The 21175-nt window shown below is 44.8% G+C and overlaps 1 protein-coding gene across 1 annotated transcript in view; it reads left to right on the top strand.

The window, feature by feature from the left end:
- The window catches only part of LOC142245187 (aldehyde oxidase-like), a 200644-nt gene that overhangs the window by 110053 nt on the left and 69416 nt on the right, over positions 1-21175 (top strand). The window contains exons 11-15 of the mRNA XM_075317643.1: positions 1158-1263; positions 1345-1467; positions 1970-2066; positions 2168-2292; positions 12407-12531. Of these exons, the coding sequence (XP_075173758.1) occupies positions 1158-1263; positions 1345-1467; positions 1970-2066; positions 2168-2292; positions 12407-12531 (576 nt within the window). The remainder of the gene's footprint in view (positions 1-1157; positions 1264-1344; positions 1468-1969; positions 2067-2167; positions 2293-12406; positions 12532-21175) is intronic.

The raw sequence follows: 21175 nt of genomic DNA, 5'->3' as shown, positions 1-21175 counted from the left end.
GCGATGTCGCTAACGGTGCCGGATGTGCGTCACTAACGACGTGACCCTGACAATATATCGTTAGCGATGTCGCAGCGTGTAAAGCACCCTTTAGCCTCGATAGCCCAAAGAGATATACAGAATTTAATAATATGTGTAGTTTTTATTTTGAAATCTGGTTTCAGATCGGCTTGGTGTTTTAGAACATTTCTGATAAATTTTGTAGATTTCAATTTTCACAAACTTCATAAAGACAAAAATTTTGCATCCAGCTTTAGAATCTCTTTCCCTGATCTTTAGGCATAGCTTTGGAAAGCTACCGCCAAATAATTTGCAGACCATGTCTTGCATAGGAAGGTCAGATACGCCACACTTTGGCTACCAGGCTGGAGGCCAGAGCGGGGAAAAACATTTTATGAAAAGGGTATTGTATATCTGATGTTAACATCACTATAAGATTAGACTTGATGGACCTGTGCGCATTCTTTAAAATTGTATCATCCATTTAAAGGGAGTGTATCAGCAGGTTTTTGCTATTGGATTGGAGAGTAGCATGATGTAGGGGCAGAGAAAGGTATCACTTACTAGAATGGTGCTAGAAATGGTCTGAATGCTGAGCTGTGTATAACCTCGCCACACCCCTGATTGGCTGCTTCCTGTGTACACTCTACTTTGTCAGCATGCTGCCAATCACTAGTGGGGGTGGAGTTACACAGATTAGCTGCACTGCTTGACACATGATCACTAATCCTGTAGTGATAATCTTGTGCTGATAAAACACTGATTGTATTAAAACTACAGCAAACTGCTGAGCAAGTGGCATCACTGGAATCAGGCTCTCTGCCCCTACGTTATGGTCCTCTAAGACTAAGTAGCAAAAATCTGATGACAGCTTCCATTTAACTATGTAACAGAATTGGTGGTCTACTAAAACTTGATTTCAATGTTCTTTGTAACTTTTATTCTTTAGTATCTTTTTTGTTTCTTTTATTTTACTTATTTAATTTTGAACTCCACTTTTCGAAATTTTATCATTTTCAATATTTTACTTAGTGGACATGTTTGCAAACAATCTGATAAATATCCTCTATTCTCAATTATCTTTTTGGATGAAAATAAAGCAAATGATAGTTTGTACTGTATGTACAATATATATTTACTTCTTTGTATGTTCACAGATCCATAAATAAAGAATATGCACTAAAAGTACCTGGAGTAATTGATATAATAACATCGTCAGATGTCCCGGGACTGAACAACTCTGATTTGTTTGCAGAACATGAGGTATACTTGAAATATGACACTTTTATCACTCTATCACACACTACAGAATGTCTAAGAACACCAATATTTCTGTTTCTTTAGGTGAAATACATTGGACAAGCTATATGTGCTGTTGTAGCAAACACCCAGAACCATGCCAATCAGGCAGCATCAAGGGTTCGAGTGCAATATGAAGACCTGGAGCCTGTTGTTCTTTCCATTCAGGTAAGAATATTGTGCCCACAATGATATATCAGGGTCATGAATTAAAAAAAATATATAATGGAAGTCAATGGAAGACTTGAACATTTTTACAGATTTCCCTGAAAAATGTTCGTCCCCCATTGACTTCCGTTATACTCAGGTACACGAGACATGCTCATCCGAGCACCAACTGTTACGAGTACTGAGCACCCAAGCATGGTGGTACTCGCTCATCACTAATCTCTACTATAGAGAACAAGGGGATATATGCTCATGGTTCCTGTATATCTAGAAACCAAGACAGTTGTTGCAGCAAAAAGTAGACTAAGATAGTTTAAAAATGTAAGAAGCAAGCATTTTTTCAAGCCTTACATATGAACCATCAATCTTGGTAAAATTAGAGACAATGCTCTATGTGGTCTATAATATTAAAGGTACCTGTATTTATAGAGGAATCCCTAAAATGAGGTATAGCCCTTTAGAAATATTTACATAAATCCTTTTATATCTGTTTTTCTTTTAGGATTCTATAAAACACAATTCATTTTTTGAACCAGTGAGAAGGATGGAATATAGGAATGTGGAAGAAGCTTTCAAAAATGTGGACCATATCCTAGAAGGTAACTTGAAATTGAAAATAATACTAAAAATTACAAAGGCCATGTTCTAAGTCATCAATATTTGTTTGGAGTGCTGAATTGGTTTTCTTTTCAAAGAACAGGTGAGGACTATATAGGAGGAGTGGACGATCTTCACTTGGAATCACAGACTGTACGTGTCATACCCAATGTAGAAGAGAATGAACTGGAGGTGTTTATATCTACTAGGGATCCAGCATCCATAAAGGTAAAAAATGTGACTTCATGATGGCAAGTGACATAATACCAAGATATTTCTAGCAATACATATAAATAGGGGCTCCTTATAGGAAAACATGCATTCCTTATAGGAACACAGAGGTTCCTTATAGAAAAGAATTTATGGGCTTATGTCTGTGGATCTCAGTCTGATTTTGGACTGTATTGCACAGACTGGCTGAAGGTCTCCTGACCGGAGCATGGCAGCTTCACATATTTCAATTAGGTCATGAGTATAGATGAGTGAACCCAATGTTCGGTGTTCGTTTTCCAGGAGAAACATCTACATTAAAAAAAACAACAGAGTTTAGGTTCGGAGTTCGGATGCTTTATGTATGCTGACCATTTGAGAGAGCAGCGCTGTGCTCAGGTACACTCGGTGCTCATCCCAGCGAGAACCTCTTGCAGTGTTTGATCGGCTCACACAACTGCATGATCGGATGTAGTGTGCACCAAAAAAAAGGAAAACTCCACCCACCCGCCCCCGGAAGTGATCGGAAGCTTATGGCTGGCTGTATGTGGCCGGAGACCCGAACAGCCAATCAGTGACTTCCATTGGGGTTTGGGCCAAGACCGAACCTGTGGAGGTACGGTTTGGTTGCACCCTCTGAACCAAATTTCCATGGGTTCGCTCAACTCTAGTCAGGAGACCCATGGCCAGATTGTGCATTCTGGCCTGAGATCGGACCAAGATCCACGAACGTCTGGATGAGCCCTTAGTGTGAAGCCTATTTAAAAGAAAACATATGAATGAACATTAATTGCAACTTCTGTGAGGTACAGAATTCTTGCTCTCAGGCTTCGTATACTATTGGGGTTACAATATTGAAGAAAATGAAGGTGCCTAAGTAACACCGCCCCAAAATAACTACTTACTAAAAGAAAAAAATTATAAAAATGATGCCCTGTTTGTCCTCAGCTATGGTTTTAATTAATTTATTCAATTGACAAATTAAAAAAGAGTATGCTAAAAACTTTGCAAGCAATGTGTCAGTCTTGTATCCATGCTTCCATTACTTCAGTGGATGATGGGGATGTGCATTTTTAAGACAGTAAGATTGTTCATAATAATGGAGAGATAAGTGGGTTCCGTCTGAGGTCCCTGAGTTTTAGGGGACCTAAAGCCAAATATATATATTTATATATCTCTATTTTTCAACCCCTTCATGACCTGCAATTTTCCATTTTTGAATTCCCATTTGAACTCCTCAGAACTTTTTTTTTCCATTGACGTATCCACGTGATGGCTTGGTGTTAAAAGGACAAGTTAAAGTTTTGTATTACACCGTTTATTTTTACCACAAAATCTACTGAAATCCAGGTAAAAATCGGTGCAGCGAAATGAACAAACAAAAAAAAAACGGTTATTTTATTTGATATTTTGATAGATTAGACTTTTACTGACATGTTGATACAAAACATGTTCATTTTCTACTTTATTTATGTAGTAGCTGTAGTACCCGGCGTTGCCCGGGATAGTAACTGTTTCTCTATCTCTCTCCCAGTCTCTGTCTGTGTGTCACTGTCTGTCTGTCTCTCTGTCTGTCTCTTTCCTTGTCTGTCTGTATCTATCTCTGTGTCTGTCTCTATGTGTGTGTCTGTATGTTTCTCTTTGCCCGTCTGTCTCTTTGCCCCTCTGTCTCTTTGCCCGGCTGTCTCTTTGCCCGGTCTGTCTCTTTGCCCGGTCTGTTTCTTTGCCCAGTCTGTCTCTTTCTAGGTCTGTCTCTTACTAGGTCTGTCTCTTTGCCTGGCTGTCTCTTTCTAGGTCTGTCTCTTTGCCCGGCTGTCTCTTTCTCAGTCTGTCTCTTTCCCGGTCTGTTTCTTTCCCCAGTCTGTCTCTTTGCTCGGTCTGTCTCTTTGCTCGGTGTGTCTCTTTGCCCGGTCTGTCTCTTTGCCCGGTCTGTCTCATTCTAGGTCTGTCTCTTTCTAGGTCTGTCTCTTTGCCTGTCTGTCTCTTTCTAGGGCTGTCTCTTTGCCCGGTCTGTCTCTTTCTAGGTCTGTCTCTTTCTAGGTCTGTCTCTTTGCCTGGCTGTCTCTTTCTAGGTCTGTCTCTTTGCCCGACTGTCTCTTTCCCAGTCTGTCTCTTTGCTCGGTCCATCTCTTTGCTCGGTCTATCTCTTTGCCCGGTCTGTCTCTTTGCCCGGTCTGTCTCTTTCTAGGTCTGTCTCTTTCTAGGTCTGTCTCTCTGCCTGGCTGTCTCTTTCTAGGGCTGTCTCTTTGCCCGGCTGTCTCTTTGCCCGACTGTCTCTTTGCCCGGCTGTCTCTTTGCCTGGTCTGTCTCTTTGCCCGGTCTGTCTCTTTGCCCGGTCTGTCTCTTTCTAGGTCTGTCTCTTTCTGGGTCTTTCTCTTTGTCTGGCTGTCTCTTCCTAGGTCTGACTCTTTGCCCGGCTGTCTCTTTGCCCGGTCTGTCTCTTTGCCCGGTCTGTCTCTTTGCTCGGTCTGTTTCTTTGCCCGGTCTGTCTCTTTGCCCGGTCTGTCTCTTTGCCCGGCTGTCTTTTTCCAGGACTATCTCTTTCCAGGGCTGTCTCTTTACAGGGCTGTCTCTTTCCAGCTCTCTCTTTGACCGTCTATCTCTCTGTCTCTTTCCCCGTCTGTCTCTGTCTGTCTGTCTGTCTCTTTCCTCATCTGTCTCTGTCTGTGTCTGTCTGTCTGGCTTTTTCTGTCTCTCTCTCTATCCGTCTCCCCACCAACATCTTATTACCTCACACATAAGCTTCTTATACTAACAGTTTATTTTGTTCCTATAGCAACCACTGACAGTTGCTATTTATAGCCTGTAGCTCCCACCTCCATTCAGTTTAATAGAGGCAGGATTTTTGGAGAGTAAGTGTAAAGCGCAGGGTTAAATTTTCCCACCCAAACATAGTCTATGACGTTCCCTGAGTCACATGGGGTGTCTGTGCAAAATTTCATGATTGTAAATGCGACGGTGCAGATTCCTTTAGTGGACATACATACACACACACACACACGCACACACTCAGGTTTATATATTAGATTTTAAAAGGGGGGGAAGAAGGTCTTTATTCAAATTTTAACATTTTTTAAAAAATCTTTTATTCTTTACTTTATTTTTTAGTCCTTTTAAGGAACTTGAACCTGCGATTGTCAAACGGTGTTTGGCTCTAAACTCGCCAAGTGTCATGGCAGCATCCGACGCTGTTCACACTGAATCTGACACCCCTCACTATACTGCCTTTGGTGTTTCTAAGTTATACAACTAGGCTTGGTTGTCGACCAGTTGTGTTCTCATTAGTGATTGGGCTTGCAGCAGTTAATTTCTGCTAGTCATAACCTCTTCGATCACATGTTGTGGGAGACCTATCACAGTCACTCCCCACCTTTTTAAGATGGAGGACCTTGTCTCCCCATGCTAATGACAGCTTTTGCTACACTGGTTCGTGTGCTGGTGTATCCCAGTCCTGCTGGTGATTGTAGTGCTTTGTGCATGGAGTTGTGGAGTTCTCTCGTCGTCTCGTTGTTTCCTCTCTGCTTTTATTTTTCTCCTTATCACTTGTTGTCTAATACCTCTGTGTGAGCATGGTGAGTGAAGGAGTTTTAGTTTTCCCTGTTTATGTGGCGCCCCTGAGGCTTCAGGCGCTACAGGGTACTGCACCTCCTTTAGGGTGTAGAACAAAACAGTGGACAGGATCCAGCTGGACTCCAAAGGGATAAATAAAAATGCTTCTTTATTTGTATCAATTCGATTAAAAATATATATCCATTTCTCAAGTAAAGACACCGGCTTGTTCACACTGATGAATGGCAGATGTATACCACTACCTGAACAGCGTATACTCCCCTATGTAATTAATTTATTGAGAACATGTGGGTTACTCCGCTGCTTAGGAAAAACATTTATAAATATCCTTCTAGTCTTGTACTGACTATGACCTGAGGAAGGCGTCCCACCGAAACGCGTAGTAGTATACATCTGCCATTCGTCAGTGTGAACAAGCCGGTGTCTTTACTTGAGAAATGGATATATATATATATTTTTAATCGAATTGATACAAATAAAGAAGCATTTTTATTTATCCCTTTGGAGTCCAGCTGGATCCTGTCCACTGTTTTGCTCTATTACCTTCTTGGCTTGCTGCCGTAATCCGTGCCGGACCAAAGGAGATTAACAGGAGGATATATTCAGGCTTGTCTCTGCAGTGGTGAGCGGTTTTGTTCTTTTTTTTTTTTTTTTATATTTGTCCTTTAGGGCTTAGTACTTATCCCAGATCCAAGGAAGGTCAGCACCGGTTTCACCATATACATACAGTTACAGTGGGTTGCCCTCCCCAGTGGGGAACAGGCCAGGGTCGGGTCACAGAAGAGGGTCACCGCCGCGGTTGTGATTACAGGATGCCACCGCACTTAAGGCCCTGTCACACACAATGAGATCGCTAACAAGATTGTTGCTGAGTCACAGTTTCTGTGACGCAGCAACGACCTCGCCAGCGATCTCGTTATATGTGACACCTACCAGCGATCAGGCCCCTGCTGTGAGATCGCTAGTTGTTGCCGAATGGTCCGAACCATTTTCTTCAAAGGCGATGTCCTGCTGGGCAGGACGCATCGCTGTGTTTGACGCCTACCAACGACCTCCTAACAGTGTCCCACCACCAACGAGATCGTTATACAGGTCGCTCATCGTTACTGCGTTGTTGGTAAGGTCTGACTGTGTAACATCTCCCCAGCGACCTCCCAGTGACTTACCAGTGATCCTTATCAGGTCGTATCGTTCTCGGGATCGCTGGTAAGTCGTTGTGTGTGACTGGGCCTTTAGGGGCTCCCGATCCACTGGAACTGGCACTCAGGGTCATGGAGAAGCAACCACCAGGGGGAGTGAGGAGCACACAATGGGAAAAGCAGGTTGGCCTAGTGAGAGTAGTGAACCAGCCGGTGGCAGTGGCTAGGGGCAACAGCTTCCAAAACACAAGCCAACTCAGACAGGGAGAACAGCTACAGACGGCAAGCAGAGCGGACGTGCCGTAAGGCAGCTCTATGGGCCAAGGCATTGTAACACGGTCGCTGGGGAGAAGCAGGAGGCTGCTTCCACAGAACCGGTGCTGTCGGGGTACAGAACCCTAAGGCAGTTATACTACAAGTTTTCTACCAATTCTGCAAGGGTCGCGGGAACAGGCTAGAAAAGTCACCAGACCTGTCCCACTACTCCTGGAGCCAATTAGCATATAGGATCCGGGACTGAGGTCTTCGACCGGCCCCAAGGCGGAACCGCGCTATCAGCATACAGGATGGGACACTTTACTGACGCCGAGATCCCCAAGTGCTTCACGCCACGGGGATCCAATACTTAGCCCATCAAAGGAGGAAGGGCCCATAGACTGACACACCGGACCTGACCTTCCACGGATTCGGGATCAGCTGTAGCCCATCGTGGCGGAGACTGGTACTCCAGAGCAGCATCTGAACTACCAGTGAGTAAAAGATCTGGACCGCAGCCCCTGTCTCTGCCTCTCCTTTACCGGCACCCAGTGCTGCAGCGCCAACGGGGACTACCACCATCCCTGTCCATCCTCAGTCATCCTCCCCAGGGTAACCCCTCTCCACCTGTGGGGAGCGACACCATCTCGGCTGCGACCTTCACCATCAGCCCTAGAGAGCAGCACCCACAGAGGTGACCCATTTCTGGCCGCGGACCACAGGTGGCGTCATGATCTAAAAAGACTTTCCTCACCGTCACTACCCCCATCCTCCATCCTTCCTCCCGTCCACCGCCTTCCCTCCCTCCTGGACGCCTTGGGGTCACAAAACTGGGACAGGCCAGCCTGTGATGATACAGATGATCTGCGACACCCGGCCCGGCGACGAGTCGGGTGAAATCCCCTTGACCCCAGGGTGTTACAGTTGTCCTTATGAGTGGATTCTACAACTTCTGTCCTGGACCTTCCCTGGGGTGAGGGAAAGGCGGTATAAGATCAGGGCTGTACAGAAACAGGGCTAGGAAGGCAAGCCCTGACATTGTCTCCATCAGACTTATCTATGGGATCAGGGCCAGCTATGGCCCCCTTAGCCTTAAGGCCAGTTTAAGAGCCCTGGTCCCTGGTTATCTCATCACACCCCGTAACAGCGATCATCTGATCACTAGTTCTGTATATTGCAATACGATAGCATTGCTGCATATAGGTAAATTCACAGGCTGCTATTCACCAACATAGTAGCCATGGTGACATTAAGCAGAACTCTGGCTGTCATGGCAAACTATCGGCACCCTGCAAATGTGTCAAAAGGCAGTGCATGCCATATGGAACTGTGCACTCCATGGACCAATCAGAGATTGATAGCGTTGTTTAATGGGTTAATGGCAGCAGCAGCTGCTAGAGGCAGATGCCAGCTGTGTAGCACAGTATGGCTACATGCTGCTAAATATGGTGCGGGCTCAGACACTGATCCTGATATATACTAGTATGCTCTGTCTGGAAGAAGTTCAGGAGTTCCCTCAGAAGGTCTCAGTCTTAGTTGTGAAGGACATTTTTCACTCCACTGAAATTCTCTCATGGACAATCAAATCTTTCAAGTTAAGGGTGTTATTACTAAATTATTACCGTTAAAGGAGCTTTGAGGTGAGGTGAATCCTTTTGGAAGAAGATGGTTGTGGAGACACGAGGGTCAGTGGGTGCTCTCGTCTGCTGACCCGGCTGCCTTTAGAAAGACAGCATGGCCCAGGGCTCATCCCAACTGAACCGCCAACCTCCTTAATCATGGGCGGAACACTACTCAGACAACACAGGATGAGGGAATCACAATATTAACACTTTATTGGATCTCCAAAGAATTAACAGCATATGGCATATAACCAGCAAAACCACAGAATGTAACCGGCAACAGTTTCTCACCCTTCCGCTGGCTCACCGGGGATTAGAATGTCCATGCCTCAGAGCTTCCAGGGCTACTTACTCCAAACTAGCAGCACCCTGCTTTCGGCGGGCACCCACCGAGCATGGAATAACGCCAGATTTAGGAAGCTGGCTGAGGGCCGCAAAGTCTGTAATCAGGTGACGGGATTGTCCCAAGCTGGATTACTTCCTTAGGTAGTCCTTGATATCTCAAGCCAAATCCTTGCATTTGATGCTGAAGTCTATGTAGTATTATAATCCAGGTTCGGTTATGGCTTGCCAATCGGATCCGCACATCCTAGATGGGTATCATGTAGCAAGAGTCTAGCCGTACAATGGACAGTCCTCCTTCTTATACCCCTGAGCTCTCCATTCAGACCATTGGGGTCTTCACGATTGGTGGATAAGTCTAGGCTCTTATTGGCTAGATTTCAAACCGTATACAAAACATCCCTAGTAGTAATGGTCTCTGGCAGAGACAAGGGAGAGACAGCTAAGTTACATCGCATCTTGCAATACACAGTAATAAAATGGGAGGTTTGCATAATTGATTTGTCTGGGTATCTGACCTTCACTGGCCAAGGCAATTACGTGAGTCAACAAGAACTTTAACACTAGACTCCTAAGAGTCTTGTAGAAACAATGAGGGGCTTATCCCCCGTTTATAAACAAACTATCATCATGTCTGGCTGAATTTTAAAAAACTTAACCCATGCTAGGCACTGACAGAGTCCATGTCGTCCCAATAGTAACGGATATTTGATTTCACCAAGGCATTTTCAACACTTTTTGTATGTGTCATGAACAACTTTTTGTAATTTTAGCTGTTCTTAGCTCTTTTAAAAGTGGGCTTGCTTAGCTATGCATATAATGTTTAAGACAGATTTATGACACAGGTCAAGTCTCATAGTATTTATAACCATTTTCTGTGCTCCACACAGAATAAGTTCTCTGGGAAACTTTTGCTGTAATCCCCCATAGTTACTTGCGACATCCCTGCTGAAAGAATTGCCATTTTGGCCTATAAGATCTCTCAGTAAATAAGATGCAGTTGTAGGCATGCAAGTGATTTGCACTTTTGCTTCTTTTATTCTATGTGTTAGGCCCCCTTCACATGCACGTGTCTCCGGTACGTGCTAGGTCCGTGCCCGCATGTACCGGAGACACGGGCACACGTAAATCCATTAAAATCAATGGGTATATGTGCACGCACGTGTGCAGCCATTGGCCCGTGCCTCCGTGTTGAGCAGACGTGAGCCCGTGTGCTCCACACGGATGCATGTCCATTTTTCTCCAGCAGCACGGGTGTCACGCGGCCTGCACACGTACCACACGGATGTAGTGTGGATGCGGTCCCATGTGACACGCGCCGGAGAAAACTCACGTGTCAGAGAAAAAAATAACAAATCTTTACTCACCTCCAGCCCTCCTGTCTCTGCCGCTGCTGTCACTTGCTGCCAACCGCCGCTCATTATGCTCATTTAATATTCACTTCACTGCGGCGGAAGCAGCATCAGCGGGGAGTCGGCAGGGCTGGAGACCAAAGTTCAGCACCACAGACAGCGACGCCAGGGACAAGTGAGTAGAAAGTTCTCATTCTCCGTGTGTTATCACGGATAACACACGAAGAACACACATAGTGCCATAAACATGGCTCACGGAGGGGAAAACGCACCTTTGACACGTCCGTGAAACACGTGCGTGATTTTCACGGACATGGGAAGGGGGCCTTAGAGCAGCTCTGTTAATTGGTCTCCATATTACTAAACTCTCCCAATTCACACTGAATGCTGCAGCCAGGATCATTTTCCTCTCCAGCCTCTTCACTGATGCCTCTGCTCTGTGCCAGTCACTGCACTGGTTGCACATTCGCTACAGAGTCCAATATAAACTCATCACTCTCACCTACAAAGCCCTCCACAGTTCTACATCACCCTAAATCTCTTCCCTCATCTCTGTCTATCACCCTAACTGTACCTTCCGTTCCACTAGTGAACTAAAACTGACATCCTCTATAATCTGAACCTACTCTCGTCTCCAATATTTCTCTCGAGCTGCACCTATTCTCTGAATTGCACTACCCAGGATAATTCTTTTAATTCACAACATCCACAGTCTTAAATGTGCCATAAAAATACATTTCTTTAGACTGGCCTATCACCTCATTTCACTTATCTAACTATTCCTGTTTTGCTCTTACAATATTTTCTTCAAAATCTGGTCCTTTTTATCATCTGTTTACATGCTCCATGCACTCAATAGCCCTCTGTACTTGTATTTGTATACCTACTAGCTGGTGACCAGTTCATGCAGCGTTATTTGAATACCTTATTTATTATATTGATGGCCAGACCAGACAATATAAGCACTTCTTACCATTTATAGACCTATAATTTAGAAAGCGAGTCAAAGAGCTACCTCAGAGAAAATCAATATATAATTTCATTAATGAATCAATCATAAAATCACCAATAACATATAGAATGAAAACACAAGTGCTGGTGAGGATACAAAAAAGAGGAAGGCACCACAATGCTGACCCCCTGAAGAAGCCCATGCAAAACGCTTGTTGGGGTCCTGGGTAAGTGTCTCTCCACTTTGAGCGGCTTTATTGGTTGTTTACTATGCATTTGCAGTTTATGAGGGGTGGTTACTGGTAGCCCTATACTTTGTGCTGCTTTCAACCTTGCTGCTAATGCACATGAGCACTTTCTTTGTAGACCAGACACCCCCCATTATATGTAAACACTGAGGCTGCTAACCTGCTCTTTACACCCATCTCCCTATTACTTTATGGTCAGCGTTGTGGTGCCCTCCTCTTTTTTTTATCCTTATCAGCACTTGTGTTTTCATTATGCATGTAATTTGTTTTTATGATTGAGTCATTAATAAAACTATATATTGATTTCACTGAGGTAGTTCTTTCTAAATTATAGGTCTATATACAAGTTGGGTCTCTACCAAATATTTGTATATTATAGTCCTTATGTGGGGTTAATTGTGCTCCACTTTTTAGGCCATTCTATATGTTCCCCACCTATATATGTTCAAATGTTTTTGACTTCTTACCATTTACCTTTTGTGCCTCCCCTATTTCCTCATAGATTGTAGCTTGTGAGCAGGGCCCTCACTCTACTTGGTATATGTAAAACTGTGTTATTCGGTAATATCCGATATTGTCTGTACCGTCTAAATTGTAAAGTGATGCGGAATAGGTTGGCACTATAGAAATAAAAACTATTATTATTATTACAGGCTGAAATAGCATCTGCTTTGAACATTCCCTCTTATTACATCCTATGCTGCGTGGAGAAATGTCCCAGTTTCGAGCACTCGTACTCTGCGTCTCAAGCTGCTATAACAGCAGTGGCAGCTCACAAGTAAGTATTCAGTAAAAGAACATCTGTATTCATTTATGTGAGTATGGCCCTGTTTATAAGCACCCTGCGCTTCCCTTTACTGAGGCGAGAGCCCTGCCTCCCACAACCCTGGCCGTCACAGCCCATGCCTTTCACGAAAGTGCGCCAGTCTCAAGCCTGCTTAGAGGCGCAGCCATCTTCAGGTCATATGATGTCCGCATGCTGCTGACTTCCCTCACCATGACATAGGTGGTGTGGACGGTTGGTTGCTCGAAATTCCCCTCCCTCCCCATGACGCGTATGGTGTTGGCAGTTGGTTCCTCACCTCCCCTTCCCTCCTCATTATGGGTGTGGTGTTGGTTGGGGGCGGCTCCTCACCTCTCCCTTCCCTCACCATGATTCTAGTGTGGGTGGGCTGAGATGACAGCTGGCACGTGCGCAGTGCTATGTTGATGTGACTATAGCACTGCATGTGCAATGGCTCGGCTTCGGGCAGAAGGACGCATTAAGCGTTATATAGTGATGAATAGATTATTGGTTACGCTTGATAAGGGTCTAGTTGTTCATGACAGCCAGTTATAGGTCAGCTTTCTCTTTACCTCATAGTTAAATAGTTACATAGTTACATAGCTTGAAAAAAGACCTATTGCCATCTAGTTGAACCTTCCTCCACCAATTATACATTTTGTCACGAAATCATTTATAACCGACAATGTTGTGTGTACTGAGGAAATCATCCAACCTTATTTTAAAAGCTGTCATAGTATCTGCCATTACTACCTCAGCAGCTTCAATGCTGAAAGTTGCACTCTGGTTACTACAGGCAACCAGAACAATGTTATTGGGAAACAATTTTCTGATAGGACTGATGTGTGTGTGTATATATATATATATACAGGGTGGTCCAAAAGTAGGTGGACAGTATGTGTAATAGGGTTACGAAGGGGGAGATTTATCAAACATGGTGTACAGTGAGACTGACTCAGTTGCCCTTAGCAATGAATCAGATTCCATTTTTCATTCTTCACAGACTCTTTGGAAAATGAAAGATGGAATCTGATTGCTTGCTAAGGGCAACTGAGTCAGTTTCACTTTACACCATGTTTGATAAATCTCCCCCTTCATAACCCTGTTACACATACTGTCCACCTACTTTTGACCACCCTGTATAAAAGCTATATACTGAGGGACTGATATTTATAATGTGCTGTATACTGAAGGTACTGAAATATATAGTGTGCTGTATACTGAGGGACTGATCTACATACATAATTGCCAGTTGCGGATGTAACCGTATCCCACAATGCCCTGTCAGTTTCCATTCAAACTACGAAGACGACAGTTTCCTGTTAAGCCAGCTTTCGCAATGACAATTAACAAGGCACAAGGACAGACTCTTCATCGAGTGAGTATTTATCTACATCATACAGCCTTTGGCCATGGGCAGCTATATGTTGCTTTCTCCAGAGTCAAGCAACGCTCCCATGTCAAAGTGAAAGTGTTAGATACACCACTACAAGGACAGTTGTTACATGGTAGTGATAGAGTGCTCATTAAAAATGTAGTTTATGAAAATGTTTTAAATTAATTTATTTCTTTAGACATCTCAAAAATATGTACATAGTATTATATCACATCAATAGTGATTTACTTTTTTTACACACATATATATGCCTTAGATACATTCATATCTATAGATACATATTAGATACATACCTATGTATGTATATACATAGATACATAGCAGAACATACACATTGCTATATGATATATATAGATTATATATATTTTGCACCATTAATTTTGTGCAAAATACATATATATATATATATATATACCGTATATATATATATATATATATATGTGTGTATTATATATAAGTATATATATATGTATATATATATATATATATATATATATATATACAGAGAGAGAGAGAGAGAGAGATCTATATATATTTATATATATATATATATATATATATACAGTTAGGTCCAGAAATATTTGGACAGTGACACAATTTTCGCGAGTTGGGCTCTGCATGCCACCACATTGTATTTGAAATGAAACCTCTACAACAGAATTCAAGTGCAAATTGTAACGTTTAATTTGAAGGTTTGAACAAAAATATCTGATAGAAATTGTAGGAATTGTACACATTTCTTTACAAACACTCCACATTTTAGGAGGTCAAAAGTAATTGGACAAATAAACCAAACCCAAAAAAAAATTTTTAGTTTCAATATTTTGTTGCGAATCCTTTGGAGGCAATCACTGCCTTAAGTCTGAAACCCATGGACATCACCAAACGCTGGGTTTCCTCCTTCTTAATGCTTTGCCAGGCCTTTACAGCCGCAGCCTTCAGGTCTTGCTTGTTTGTGGGTCTTTCCATCTTAAGTCTGGATTTGAGCAAGTGAAATGCATGCTCAATTGGGTTAAGATCTGGTGATTGACTTGGCTATTGCAGAATGTTCCACTTTTTTGCACTCATGAACTTCTGGGTAGCTTTGGCTGTATGTTTGGGGTCATTGTCCATCTGTACTATGAAGCGCCGTCCGATCAACTTTGCGGCATTTGGCTGAATCTGGGCTGAAAGTATATCCCGGTACACTTCAGAATTCATCCGGCTACTCTTGTCTGCTGTTATGTCATCAATAAACACAAGTGACCCAGTGCCATTGAAAGCCATGCATTCCCTTTCTTCTCCAAACTTTTTTCTTCCCATCATTCTGGTACAGGTTGATCTTTGTCTCATCTGTCCATAGAATACTTTTCCAGAACTGAGCTGGCTTCATGAGGTGTTTTTCCGCAACTCTGGCCTGTCTATTTTTGGAATTGATGAATGGTTTGCATCTAGATGTGAACCCTTTGTATTTACTTTCATGGAGTCTTCTCTTTACTGTTGACTTAGAGACAGATACACCTACTTCACTGAGAGTGTTCTGGACTTCAGTTGATGTTGTGAACGGGTTCTTCTTCACCAAAGAAAGTATGCGGCGATCATCCACCACTGTTGTCATCCGTGGACGCCCAGGCCTTTTTGAGTTCCCAAGCTCACCAGTCAATTCCTTTTTTCTCAGAATGTACCCGACTGTTGATTTTGCTACTCCAAGCATGTCTGCTATCTCTCTGATGGATTTTTTTCTTTTTTTTCAGCCTCAGGCTTCACCTCAATTGAGAGTTCCTTAGACCGCATGTTGTCTGGTCACAGCAACAGCTTCCAAATGCAAAACCACACACCTGTAATCAACCCCAGACCTTTTAACTACTTCATTGATTACAGGTTAACGAGGGAGACGCCTTCAGAGTTAATTGCAGCCCTTAGAGTCCCTTGTCCAATTACTTTTGGTCCCTTGAAAAAGAGGAGGCTATGCATTACAGAGCTATGATTCCTAAACCCTTTCTCCAATTTGGATGTGAAAACTCTCATATTGCAGCTGGGAGTGTGCACTTTCAGCCCATATTATATATATAATTGTATTTCTGAACATGTTTTTGTAAACAGCTAAAATAACAAAACTTGTGTCACTGTCCAAATATTTCTGGACCTAACTGTATATATATATATATATATATATATATATATATATATATATATATATCTATATATAAAAATAAAGAAAGCATTCTAAATACCTCCATTTATGTTATAAGGTAGAATTTATTTTGTTTCTTTCACAGTGTGCGACTGGTCATTTTTTTCATATATATATATATATATATATATATATATATATATATATATATATATATATATATATATATATATAAAAAGAAAGCATTTAAGGTCATCAAAGGGGAGATATGTATCACAGACTTTGAAACAGTTGGTGATGGAAACCCACATTTCTAACTACAGTGTCAAAGATGCTGAGAGACTTTTTTATCTTTTCACTGGGCTGGGTTTTTTGTGAACACCTGAAGAGATGGGCGGGTCGGCTGTTCACCATATCTCCTCTTCCGGCTCTAATCAATATGGATAGAGACAACGCTACATAGATTGTATTCATACATACCTAGATTTATACCTCAAAAAAATTGCATATTTTATACATATATTATACATAGATATCTGATACATATGATATACTTTAAATTATTATATATTACTAGAAGGTGGCCCGATTCTAACGCATCGGGTATTCTAGAATTTACGTATTGTGTAGTTAATGTATGATTTTTGTTTTATATATAGATGTTGTTGTGTGTAGTTACCAAGTGTTTGTGTAGGGCGCTGTAAATGTTCTGGGTGTTGTCTGGGTGTGGGGGGGGTGAGAGTGGTGTTGTTTGTGTGGTGCTGTGTGTGTTGCGTTGTTTGTGGAGCGCTGTGTGTCTGCAGCATTGTGTGTGTGGTGCTGTGTGTGTTGCGCGGTTTGTGTGGGTGTGGCTGTGGGGTGCGTGTGTGTGTTTTGGGGGAGGTATGTTTTGTGCAGTGTGTGTGTGTTGCGCGGTATATGCGTATATTTGTGTATGCCGCAATGTTTTTGTGTTGGGTGTTGTGTGTTTGCGGCGTTGTCTGTGTGTGTGGGTGTCTGTGTAGGGCGGTGTTTGTGGTTCCCAGTGTGTGTGTGGTGTGTTGTGCGGTGCGCGTGTGGCGGTGTGTATGTGTTTAGGGGGGAGGTGTGCATCCCCATCGTGCTCCATCCCCCATGCTGCGCACCCCCCATCTTGCTCCTTCCCCCATGCTGCGCATCCCCCATTGTTCTCCATCCCCCATGCTGCGCACCTCCCATCATGCTCCATCCCCCATGCTGTGCACCCCCATCGTGTTCCATCCCCCATGCTGCGTACCCGCCATCGTGCTCCATCTCCCATGCTGCGCACTCCCCATCGTGCTCCATCCCCCATGCTGCGCACCCCCCATCATGCTCCATCCCCCATGCTGCGCACCCCCCATCGTGCTCCATCCCCCATGCTGCGCACCCCACATCGTGCTCCATCCCCCATGCTGCGCACCCCCATCGTGCTCCATCCCCCATGCTGCGCACCCCCCATCGTGCTCCATCCCACATGCTGCACACCCCCCATCGTGCTCCATCCCCCATGCTGCGCACCCCCATCGTGCTCCATCCCCCATGCTGCGCACCCGCCATCGTGCTCCATCCCCCATGCTGCGCACCCCCCATCGTGCTCCATCCCCCATGCTGCGCACCCCCCATCGTGCTCCATCCCCCATGCTGCGCACACCCCATCGTGCTCCATCCCCCATGCTATAATAGTCCTCCTATGATATTCAGAAAGGAGTATAATAGGAGGACTATAATAGGAGGAGTAGTCCTGGGGAAAGAGGAGTATAATGGGAGGAGTGGTCCTGGGGAAAGAGGAGTATAATGGGAGGAGTGGTCCTGGGGAAAAAGGAGTATAATGGGAGGAGTAGTTCTGGGGGAGCGTGTATGGGTGCCCAACGTGTGCTGGGGGCGGGGCCGAGCGGGTCGCCGGGTGCGGGGCTGAGCGGGTCGCCGGGGGCGGCGCCGAGCGGGCCAACATGTGCTGGGGGCGGGACCGAGCGGGCCAGCATGTGCCGGGGGCGGGGTCAAGCGGGCCGCCGGGGGCAAGGCTGAGCGTGCCAACGTGTGCCTGGGGCGGGGCCGAGCGGGCGAGGTGTCAGCGTATGCCGGCTCCCTGCACATGTGTACCGAGAGCCGGTGTACGCTGGTAACCATGATACACATCGGGTAACTAAGGGAAGTGCTTCCTATAGTTACCCGATGTGTATCATGTAGAGTTGAGCGCGGTTCGCGGTTCTCCAGTTCGCGGTTCGAGTGATTTTGGGGCTGTTCTAGATCGAACTAGAACTCGAGCTTTTTTGCTAAAATTCGATAGTTCTAGATACGTTCGAGAACGGTTCTAGCAGCAAAAAGAAGGGCTTTTTACAGCTACAGTGTGCAGGAGCCATCGCTGGCAGCCTGCCACAAGCTGGTAACCAAGATAAACATCAGGTATCCAACCAAAGCGCTTTGGTTAGTAACCCGATGTTTATCCTAGTTACGTGTAGGAAGCCCACACTTCCCCGCTCAGCTCGCTCCGCCCCCTCCTGCCCGCGGCATGTACACACGTACACACACACACACACACACACACTGCACACACACTCTGCAAACATGGTCCCGCTCGGCTTACCTGCGGTCATGAAGTCCCGCCATCCCGACCTCAGCGCTGTCACTGTCCTCCATGGCCGCTGCTTGTCACATCACCTTCTCTCGCTTCCGACCCGAGACTGACTAGCGGTGACGTCACGGGCCTCTCGCGATACTTGGCTGTGAAGGCGGCGGTCATTGAACTCAGTGACAGGTGCTGTCAGTGTGCTGGAGATCACCGCAGGTAATGTACCTCACTGACAGCAGCACTTGTCATGCCCTGCAGTGACCTGGGCTGACCCATTGATGTTAGCTCAGGTCACTGCATTGCTCTCCCAGCCAATGGGGAACATTCTGCTCTTCATTGACTGGGACAGTGTGGATCGTCATGGCAACCCCTTGGATTACACCAGACCTGGATTTGTTTTTCTTTCTAATAAATTGGTTAAAGAGGGAATGTATTGGGGAGTGTTTTTTCAAATAAAAATGTGTTTGTCGTCTATTTTTTTTTATTACTGACTGGGTTGGTGATGTTGGGTATCTGATAGACGCCTGACCTCACCAACCCCAGGGCTTGATGCCAGGTGACATTACACATCTGGTATTAACCCCATATATTACCCCGTTTGCCACCGCACCAGGGCGCGGGATGAGCTGGGGCGAAGCACCAGGATTGGCGCATCTAATGGATGCGCCACTTCTGGGGCGGCTGCGGCCTGCTATTTTTAGGCTGGGGAGAGTCCAATAACCATGGACCTCCCTAGTCTGAGAATATCAGACCCCAGCTGTCTGCTTTACCTTGGCTGGTGATCCAATTTTGGGGGGACCCCTACGTGTTTTTTTTTTAAATTATTTATTTAATTTAAAATAACAGCGTGGGGTGCCCTCAGTTTTGGATTACCAGCCAAGGTGAGGTTGCCAGCTGTGGTCTGCAGGCTGCAGCCGTCTGCTTTACCCTAGCTGGCTACAAAACTAGGGGGAACCCTACGTCATTTTTTTTTCATTTTTTTGGCTAAATACAAAGCTAAGCACCCCTTAGTGCTACATGAAAGGCACCAAAGGGTGCAAAATTACAAAATGCAGGAGAGTGGGACATTATGTGTCTTTCTGCCATTATAATGACAGAAAAGACTGATATGAAGTGTACAAGCACAGGAAAATCACCAGAGCGCTCTATGCTGTGAAAAGCAGTAGAAAATGGCACTGGAGTGAACATGTGACTGCCTCATGTAGGATGAAGCTATGGATCCTGGGTAAATTTATGCATTTACCCTCCTTCAGTTTTTTTGCAGTACACAAAAAAAACGGAAGGCACACGGATGACAAACAGATGACATACGGACCGTCTACGAAACGGAAACGGATGCCACACGGATGCACCCGTGAAAAAAAACGGACTGTTTTTTGCAGACCGCAAAAATGGATCGGTCGTGTTAATGTAGCCTTATTCTGATCTGCCGTTTATAAACAGCAGGCAGAAATAAGTGAATAGCGCCCCCCAGCATCAGAAAATCTCCGGGGTTTCAGGGCTAGCTAGTTTTTCCGGTCCCCGCTCACGTGATCACAGGTATAGACCGTACACCGATGATCACGTTACAGTAAATGACAGCGCTGGTAAAAAATTATTTATCTCCCATCTGGCATGAACAAACATGATAAATCTCCTCCCCGGTCCCCTCCGGTCCCCCGGTGTCGCAAAAGTGCCCTCCCTGATGCCCTCCCAGAAATCCAAGATGGCCGCGCGCACAGCAGCGCGCCGGCCGCATTCACCCTACTCCTCTGATTTCTGTCGCATGTGCCATGACACATGCGACAGAAAACTCCTCCCCAGGCCCTGCCAGGTCACCCCCTATAACCCCACCGGGGTTCCCCGGTGTCCCACGGTACCTGTGCAGCGTTGATCCCCCGCGGCCCTCTCCTTCACAATAGACGCTGCCGCATGCACAGAGCGGCTGTCAGCTTAGCTTCCTGTGTTCAGACACAGTGAGTGGTGGTTATGCATCTGTAAGCTAAATGGGCGGCACGGTGGCTCAGTGGTTAGCACTGCAGTCTTGCAGCGCTGAGGTCCTGGGTTCAATTCTCACCAAGGACACCATCTGCAAGGAGTTTGTATGTTCTCCCCGTGTTTGCGTGGGTTTCCTCCGGGTACTCCGGTTTCCTCCCACACTCCAAAGACATGCGGCGCTATGGAATTAATAACGCTATATAAATGAATAAATTATTATTATTACTGCAATGCCCTGCTCATGAGGTAAGGAACATAATTGATCAGGAGAGCTATATTACATTTCCAAATGGAGGAATTTGCTTTTATAGTTGCCCTGCTGAATGACTACCAAACATGAGAGTCTGTTATACGCCACAAGAAATCACATCTAAATAGCGAGCTCTGTTGTTAAGTATTCATTCAGCTGGATAACTGGACTTAAAGGGGTATTCCATCTCCAAGATCCTATCCCCAATATATAGTAGGTGGAATAGCAATAATATCAGCAAATACCAATATTTGGAAATGTAGAATAGTTCTCCTGATTAGGCATGCCCTTACCTCATGAGCAGGGCATTGCAGCTTTGGTAGCAACCATTAC

Source organism: Anomaloglossus baeobatrachus, chromosome 7 (assembly GCF_048569485.1).
Source record: "Anomaloglossus baeobatrachus isolate aAnoBae1 chromosome 7, aAnoBae1.hap1, whole genome shotgun sequence".
Classification (NCBI taxonomy): domain Eukaryota; kingdom Metazoa; phylum Chordata; class Amphibia; order Anura; family Aromobatidae; genus Anomaloglossus; species Anomaloglossus baeobatrachus.
The sequence above is the reverse complement of the archived record's forward strand: the minus strand, read 5'-3'. Positions and strand labels throughout refer to the sequence as shown.